Source organism: Gymnodraco acuticeps, unplaced genomic scaffold, assembly GCF_902827175.1.
Source record: "Gymnodraco acuticeps unplaced genomic scaffold, fGymAcu1.1, whole genome shotgun sequence".
NCBI lineage: Eukaryota > Metazoa > Chordata > Actinopteri > Perciformes > Bathydraconidae > Gymnodraco > Gymnodraco acuticeps.
Genome location: NW_022990232.1, coordinates 109,607 through 119,293, shown reverse-complemented (window position 1 = coordinate 119,293; position 9,687 = coordinate 109,607). Strand labels below are relative to the sequence as shown.

Genomic DNA, 9,687 nt, shown 5'->3' with positions numbered 1-9,687 from the left:
CTCCCACCGTCTGAAGAGTGACACGCCATTCAATCCTCTGCCCGACACCGAGAGGAAGCACCGAGTCTCTGCACACAGGAGAACCATTAATAACACAAACAAGATTGAACAGAAAGCAGCTGCGAGGAGAAGGAGAAACAGAAGAGGAGGAGGAGGAAACACCGAGTCCTGTCGACATGGGGATCCGAAAGAAGACCACCAAGACCCCGCCGGTTCTGAGCCATGAGTTTGTGATCCAGAACCATGCAGACATTGTTTCCTGTGTTGCTATGGTGTTCCTGCTGGGGCTGATGTTCGAGGTGAGTCCACATGCTGAGGTCCAGATATCCAGGTCCTCCACATCTGTCCATCTGTCCGTAAATAACATGTCTCCACTTCCTCCTCTCATCCAAAGTTTCTGTGCCCGCTGCTGGCCTCTCTTCCCTGCCTCTTCCTCCACCAGTGAATATGCTTAAAGGGGCTCTTACGCGTCTTTACGCATCGTTTTGATCCTATCTCCAAAAAAAACCTACTATTCTCGTCTTTTTTTGGTAACGTGACGCATGCTAGAGTCCATCTGGCAGCTTCCCATCTCCAAATCCATATTGACATCCTAAAGTTTTTTCATGTGCAGCTTTATTCTTGTTTATTGTTGTTATTGTTTAATAGTGTGTGTTGCAGACTTGTATCTTTGCATGTGTGTGAGTTACTTAAATATCGCTGTGCTCTCTGTGCGTAAATGGGTTACGTGGCAATCACACACACACACCGCCTGCGCTCTGTCATCCCTCACACACACTCTAAGTTAAATATAGACGTGAAATAAATGTTTTAATTGAGAGTTGGTGCTGCAGAGTGAACACGTAAAACCCTATCTTCCTGCTGGGACACTTTATTCTACATTAAATATGATTTTAAAGCGAGTTTCATCCTCGAAGGGAAACAGCGCCATTAGGCGTTTCAACTACTTCCTGTTTTTGTTCACCAAAGTAAAACTCTAACAGCTGTTGCATCGTGTGTGTGGTACTTTAACTGCTCTTTCAAATATAATAACCACTAATGAACATTAAATAAATACTACTTCTGTTTAATTACATGTTTGTTTATTTTGTTGTGAACGAGGAAACAGTTACTCCCTGTTCCAGCCTCACATCTAATACTTTATTGGTAAACTCACCACTATTTTATTACATTTCTAAACTTATTAAAGTCTAAATATGCGAAATATCTCTATATATTTGACATATGTCCATTTAATTAAAACTGCTTAATCAATGTTTTTATAATTATGGTTTATTTGTAATTTTTAATCTGCTTTTTCTCATGATTTGTGTATTGTCTGTAAATGTCCCATTGTTAAGGTGATATCTGCTAATTCAAGTATAATTATCGTATTCATTGACTTTTACACAAAGTATTGAAAAGCAGATCAAAGCCTTTTAATTAAAGCTGAATAACTGATGCCTTTTTTTTAACTTTTGTAATACAATATATAACCCTGCCCTGTTTGATTTCACTGTTAGAGTTCATGTATGCAGGCCTTTTATTTTATTAATCAACAATATATATATAAAATACAAGAATTACCACAATGAAATAGTTTTTGGGTCAAAAACCTCACATTTTATGGTGAAAAATGTACAAACTTTATGATACAGTGCATTTGTTCAAGTCTTGATGTGAGTATGAAAACCAAAAAAGAGAAAAGCCATCTATAGATAACAACACAATGAACTATAACCTCCTATAATCATATTTAAAGTTGTATTTGAATGTCTTTACCGACTACAGGTCACCTCGAAGTTTGCCGTGCTCTTCATCACCGTGCAGTACAACGTCACCATCTCAACCAGCGGTGAGTCTCCAGATGTCATTACAGCGCATGTTAGGAGGAGACGACGTGTTGTCCGTGAGAAGCCTCTCATTTGGACTCGGAGACATTTAGAGGTCTTCCTTCTGTCTCTGGAGCTACATGTAGTCCTGATGCATAAAGTGCATTCGGGCTGAGGTGGAGCGCAGGGCCTCTCATTCACACATCTCAAGGTTGTTCCTCTGCAGATACAATAGTGTGTGTACAACGCTGGAGATTACACACACACACACACACACACACACACACACACACACACACACACTGCTGCTGCTGATTCAGGCCTATATCTGAGAGCGCTGTCACTTATTTACAGTGTATTATGCAGCTCTGAAATCTCTCTGAAACAGATTCAACAGTTCCTTCTTGTGATGTCGGTGCATCGATCCCGAGCAGAGGAGTGTGTCTCACATTGCTGCACAGATACAGGGTGTGTGTGGATGAAATGTAACTTCAGTGTGTGACTCTTAAAGCCTCAAAGTGGTGCAACACTGCGATGCTGAGGCGCTTTGATCCAGACAGATTTAAGGTGATGAAACATCACAGCATGGACTCGTGCTCCGAGGAGAAAACGTGTTCGAACGGCGCTCTGAATAAAGTATTGAGGTCCTGCAGAAAGAAGTCAGGAATCTTCACCATTTGATATTACAACACACATTTGTTTAAATATATTTAATGTTTATCTCATTTCAGTACAACGTCCCATTTGATTTGATTCTATTATATCTTTCTTTTAAATATTTTTATTTATTTAATTGCATTTAATTTAGTCTTTTTAAATTTGATTTCATCCTTTCTTAAATTGAGCAATTGTCACACAACTCTTGGTATTCAGATTCTTATGATAATCCTGAATTTGTTTAAAGAAAATTCTGCAGAAATTCTGATATCAGAATTGCAATTTCAGCCAAAAGATAATCACAAATACACATTTCTAGTAAATTCCTCAGCTCTAAAGTTGGTGCCTTTTCGGACAGAAATGAAACACATTACGGGTTAACTTTTTAAACCATGCTCACTGTGTTTAGGTCCAGAGGAGACGCCGGTGAACCACTTCCACCACGGCATCAAAGACCTGGCCACCACCTTCTTCTACATGCTGGTGGCCATGATCATGCACGCCATCATCCAGGAGTACGTGCTCGATGTAAGTAATAATAATAAAGCTTTATTTATATAGCACTTTTCATACAACACATGCAGCTCAACGTGCTTTACAGAATGACACATCACAAGTTAAAGATACACCACAAGAAGTTCCTAAATAATACAGAGCACACCAGGCTTGGAATTTCGTCATTTTAGGGGCAAGGCCATTTGGCCTTTGGTGTCACACATTTCTTCAGGGCGCAAAGGCCATTGAGGGAAACATTTGGATTTGGAGCTAACTAATAAATAACTTCACTTTCTGATGAGAAAACACGAAGGACATGGAAAACAAATCACTTTTTTAATATCAATAATGTCAAACATATCGTCATATAGGCCTCCTTAGTATTACCGTATATAAAATAAAATACTCTACTTTGAATAATTAGTGTTTGGGAGAAGTAGATGGAAAACATACCAAACACAAATCAAATCTAAAATTCTATTAATATGTAACAAATATATTCCATTTCAGAAGAAACCGCCTTCAAGGGTCAAACTCTGCACATTCAGCGGTGCACAGTGAAGTGTGTGTGTGGGTGTAGAGAGTCTTTAATCAACTCCTCACAGCTCTGTTCAGAAACTGAATACAGTCGTTGCTTTAATTCTGTCTTCAGGACGTTGTGAGTGTGGACGGAGCAGCTGCAGGTTAGCTTAGAAAACACGCATTTTAAAAGGTGTTTCTCTGCCGTCTGTCTGCAGACTTGTCAAAGCATTAATTCATGGTTGTTACTAACCGGTATCAGTATGTTGTTACTTCAGCATCCTTTAGAAACGTGTATTACAATTAAATCACGGTCAAATAGGTTAATTGTCGTAGTTGGTTTCCACCACAGTATTTACATGGAAATAAGCCCCGCCCCCTCTCCAGCGTCCTGTTTGAATGACAGGAGTAAACACAGCTGACAGCCGAGGTGAAACTCCAGCGGTTAGAGCGATGAGAATATTCGAATGCCATCGCGTCCGTTGTGAACGCAGCATAATGCAGTTCTGTCGCTTTTAAAGCAACTTCGAGATTTTAACAGTGTGAGGCTCAAAGGCCATGGTGGCCGGAGGACGTACAATTATTTGTGGGGCATAACGGCCAGACCGAGGGGCTACGACGGCCATGGCTGTCATGTAGTGTGTGTACTCCTACCCTCCTATACATACACACACACACACACGTACACACTTTAATCTCGACGGACACTTCTGCATGTTTAAACGTTGCTGTTTTCTGCAGAAAATCAACAGGAAGAAGCACTTCTCCAAAACGAAGCACAGCAAATTCAACGAGTCGGGGCAGCTCAGCGCTTTCTACCTGTTCTCCTCCGGCTGGGGGGCGAGCATCCTGATGTCTGTGAGTAACATGAGATCCTTCACATCTGATTAACGTCCTAAAACTGTCCTTTTTATAACTTGAAACCCTTCTCTGTGCTCAGGAGAACCTGCTGTCCAACCCTGTGTCTCTGTGGGAGGGGTACCCACACACACTCATGCCGTAAGTCGACCATTTTGCAGATTTTTAGGGGATTTGAATGAATAATATGTAACATGTCTAGAAATATGATATATATTTACTAGTGGTGTGGCTTCAGAGGAATGTGTTGTTTTTACCGTACGCTTTTTAGAGCTTGGTGCTTTTTAAGTCGTTATTTTAAACGTATATTTCCACATTGTTTTTGTTTTTAAAGATGTATTTTCTAGGTTTGAGAAGTCTGGATTTGTAGTTCTTGTAGAAACAAGCTGACGTTTGATTATGAGTCGCAGAAAAGAACACATTATGCATTGACATCTTCCAGGAAAGCAGCTTTAAGTGTGGCTGCTAATTATCCGTTTCATATTTATACTCCTGATTCTCCTTCAGATTCCAGATGAAATTCTACTTCATTTGTCAGCTGGGCTACTGGCTGCACGCTCTGCCTGAACTCTACTTCCAGAAGACAAAGAAGGTGTGTGTGTGTGTGTGGCGGTGTGTGAGTGGCGGTGTGTGTGTGTGTGTGTGTGTGTGTGTGTGTGTGAGTGTGTGTGTGTGGGGCGACTTCCTGTCTGGTCGTGTTTCATTGTTTCCTGCTCGACTCCTCTGTATTTATTTGGATTCTGTGTTTCAGGAGGATATTCCTCGGCAGCTCGTCTACATTTTCCTCTACCTCGTCCACATCGCCGGCGCCTACATCCTCAAGTAAGACCAGAACCAGAACCACAACCGTAACTAGAACTAGAACCACAACCAGAACTAGAACCAGAACTAGAACTAGAACCACAACCAGAACTAGAACCAGAACTAGAACCAGAACTAGAACTAGAACCAGAACCACAACTAGAACCACAACTAGAACCAGAACCACAACCAGAACTAGAACTAGAACCACAACCAGAACTATCACCAGAACTATCACCAGAACTAGCACCAGAACTAGCACTAGAACCAGAACTAGAACCAGAACCAGAGGGCTTAATTTAATCCGTGGGGAAATGGGTTTGGAGACAGTTGTTCCATTTTAGAGTAAAGTAAAATAAATGATAAAAGAAAAAATAGAAGAAAAACAAGAAATACATTTAAGAATGTGCAAAAAAGATGTATAAATATAGAAAGTTAAAATCAAATGAGTTAAAAAAACAAAACAATGGAACATAAACATTAAGTGTAATTATACACATATAGACGTGTGTGTGTGTGTGTGTGGCCATCCTTCTGTACAAAGTGTGTGTGTGTGTGTGTGTGTGTGTGTGTGTGTGTGTGTCGTCCCTGTTTTAACAAAGTGTGTGTGTTTCAGTCTGAACCGCCTGGCTCTGGTTCTGCTGGTTCTTCACTACGTCGTCGAGCTTCTGTTCCACATGTCCCGCCTCGTTTACTTCAGCAACGAGACGCGTCAGTCTGGGTGAGTTCTTCCTCTCCTCAGTTCCCAGTATATATAAATATGTATATACTGTATATATTCCCAGTATATATAAATATGTATATACTGTATATATAAATATGTATATACTGTATATATAAATATGTATATACTGTATATATTCCCAGTATATATAAATATGTATATACTGTATATATAAATATGTATATACTGTATATATTCCCAGTATATATAAATATGTATATACTGTATATATAAATATGTATATACTGTATATATTCCCAGTATATATAAATATGTATATACTGTATATATAAATATGTATATACTGTATATATAAATATGTATATACTGTATATATAAATATATATATACTGTATATATAAATATGTATATACTGTATATATAAATATGTATATACTGTATATATAAATATGTATATACTGTATATATTCCATTGACGGTTTCTTTCTCTCCAGCTTCACGCTCTGGGCGGTTCTGTTCGTTCTGTGTCGGCTGCTCACTCTCTCTCTCTCCGTCCTCACCGTGGGATTCGGACTCGCAACCTCGGAGAACCAGGGCTTCGATCTGTCTGCAGGAAACTTTAACGTCATCTTTGTTCGGTGAGTGTGAGCGCGAGGACACGCGGGAAGATAGGACACGCGGGAAGATAGGACACGCGGGAAGATAGGATACACATTTTTAACAGTGATATTAGTCTGAAATACAGAAATGCAATAGCCTGTAAAAGTATAAACCCCAAATATCCACTTTTGAAATGACTTTTAGCAGATTGTTTATGATTCATAATGCACACTTTCTTCGTTCATTTCATTTTTTTTAAAGGTTTTATTTCATTTTTATACAAAACAAGACGTTCCCTGACATGGCACCTTAAAATAAATGGAAATAAATAGACGTTTTTCTTCTCATTTCAATGCAGGATCATCAGGTTGACCACTTACAATAAAGACCTTATTTCCACCATTTCTGTGTATGACCAGTCATTCAGGAAGAGGAAGAGGAGGGGGAGGAAGAGGAGGGGGAGGGGGGTTCAGTCACTGATACTTCCTTTAAACCCAAACACTCGTCTGTTCTGCAGACTTTCAAACGCATTGTGTGTGTGCGACATCATTCACTGCTTCGGACGTACCGGAGTGTCCGAGGGTTAGGGTGGACTGATGTCCCGTTTCTACCCGTTTATAACTGTATTTAAATATTTGATTTGCAGGATCACCGTCCTGGCGGCCATTTGCCTGACGCAGGCCTTCATGATGTGGAAATTTATCAACTTCCAGCTGAGGAGGTGGAGAGAACACGGCCTGACGCAGAACCTGAAGAAGAAGCAGGTTCCCGCCAAGAGCAAATCGAAGAAGGACAAAGGTGCGCGCACACACACACACACACACACACACACACACACACACACACACACACACAGCGCTACACACACCTACACTGCTACACACACACAGCTACACACACACACACACATACACACACACACAGCGCTACACACACACTACACTGCTACACACACACACACACAGCTACACACATGCACACGCACACACACAGAGCTGCACACACACACACACACACACACACACACACACACACACACACAGCTACACACACACAGAGCTACACACACACAGAGCTACACACACACCTACACACACACATCTACACGCCTACACACACAGCTACACACACACACCTACCTATACAGCTCTACACACACACAGCTGCGCACACCTACACACACACAGCTACACACAGAGCTACACACACACACACACACACACACAGAGAGCTGCACACACACACACTACCACACAACCACAGCTACACACACAGAGCTGCACACACAGAGCTGCACACACACACACACACACACACACACACAGAGCTGCACACACAGCTGCACACACACACACACACACACACACACACACACACACACAGAGCTGCACACACACAGCTGCACACAAACACAGCTATACACACACACAGCTGCACACACACACACATCAGTGTGTTCCTCTGCACTGGATATGAAAACAAGCAGCAAAATGAAAGCCGGGTACTGGGAAGAAAACCCAAACAAAAGAAAAACAGCGCTATTATAAATAAATATACATTTAAAATAATGAAGGTGATTAAAAAGACATCACATACAGAAATAGCCTATATAAATAGGTTTTAAAATGTTTACAAATGAGGGATTTAATTATTATTTCCCCTTCAATGTATCCATGCCTACGCATCCACGGTTCATTGATAAAATGACACTAATTGAAATTCTTCTTCTCTCTTTTAGCCAACGGAGTAAACGGAGTGAACTCCGACGGAGCGGATTCACCGAGAGCGAAGAAGGAGAAGGCGTCATAAATTCATTCATTCACCCCCCCGCAAATCCCCCACAATGCATTTCCAGCGTGCCGTTATTTCAGGTGTCGCCGCTCTGCTGTGCCATTTCATATGAAAACAAATTCTGAGCTTATTTAAGAAGTGCCTATTGAGACAGAGTGTTTTGTACAGGGTGTGTAATTTTAAAAATTCAGGAATGATGTGTTAAATGTCCCCCCCCCCCCCCCCCCATATCATTTCATGCTTAATAGTCCAAAAGAAAGTGCATTCAGCCTGTGATTTATCCCACTTCATCTTATATTTATACCCGCAAGCCAAGCGCCTCTGTAAACATTGTTTAGTTGATGAATTTCTAAATAACAACCTTTTCCACAAGTGAAGGTTACACACCGTCTGTTTACACCGCAGACTCTCAGAAAAGACCGTTTTTTAACATGTCAGTGGCCAAAGTCATGGGAAATAAAGTATTGAGAAGAATATTTAAAAGACATTCCCGCTGTTATAATCACATTCACAGTTCAGTATTTCTGCAAAGTACCCTGATGTAGCATTGACTTTTTGCAGCTTTAAGATAATCCCTTACCATTAAATGACACTGTCGATACACGAGCACACTTTCTGGTTTATTTGTGAGTGATTTAACATTTTATTGTTTAAATTCGGGCATTACCACCCCTTTAGTGTTGATTTGTATGGTTCTTGCTGTCTAAATGGATTTCCTGTTTATCATGTGTCTTCTGGCCTTATTGCTTTTCTTTTACCACGTTTAGCTCCTTTCCCCCCCCGCTGTAGACCGTGCCAAATGAGCCGGATTGGCGTATGATGTATGCCGTTCACTCTCACTTGCCATAACATAAATCATGATGGTAACACTGGTTTATTTCTCCAGAATAAACCCATTACCTAATTGTGAGTCCACTTCAGCAGTGCTTTTATCAACTGGTCCTGATGGTTTGTCTATCATACAGAGGAATAAAATGTTTTATTGAATAAAGAACAGAGCTGTGTGTTTCTTATATAAACTAGTATCACAAAATGTCACAAACGATCATTTACTGCTGTGTTAAAAAAGTAAGTCATATTCTTATTTGTAAGAATTTTTTATATTTACACCACTACTGTTATAAATTGTATATTCCTACATTGTTTTTTTTACATCGTTTTTATTTCATTTTGTACATATTTCTTTGTTTATATATATATTTTTAATCGGTGTGTCACAAGTATATCCGTGTGGAAACCACCCTGTTGTAATTGCGCCTGTTCGCCACCAGGTATCGCTGTTGCTCGTGTTTTTAATGAGGAACGCTTCACTTGTGATTCGTGGACAGTTACCACACAGTCAATCAGATAACTAAGATTATTGGGAATAATTCCAAGAATATATATATATATATATATATTAATTATAAATAATAAAATATAAAAATGTTATATATAAACAGGGATATATTGACATAAGAAATTGAGATG

General features: G+C 40.0%; 1 protein-coding gene across 1 annotated transcript; it reads left to right on the top strand.

Moving 5' to 3' along the window:
- tram1 (translocation associated membrane protein 1) lies at positions 1–9,211 on the top strand (the record flags this gene model as incomplete). The annotated part of the gene is given in 11 exon segments (XM_034218907.1): positions 1–299; positions 1,771–1,834; positions 2,878–2,996; positions 4,224–4,340; positions 4,423–4,481; positions 4,848–4,932; positions 5,092–5,162; positions 5,758–5,862; positions 6,321–6,464; positions 7,073–7,224; positions 8,165–9,211. Coding segments are annotated over 11 exon segments (1,110 nt in total). The 3' UTR covers positions 8,236–9,211.
- Between the last annotated feature and the right edge of the window lie 476 nt (positions 9,212–9,687).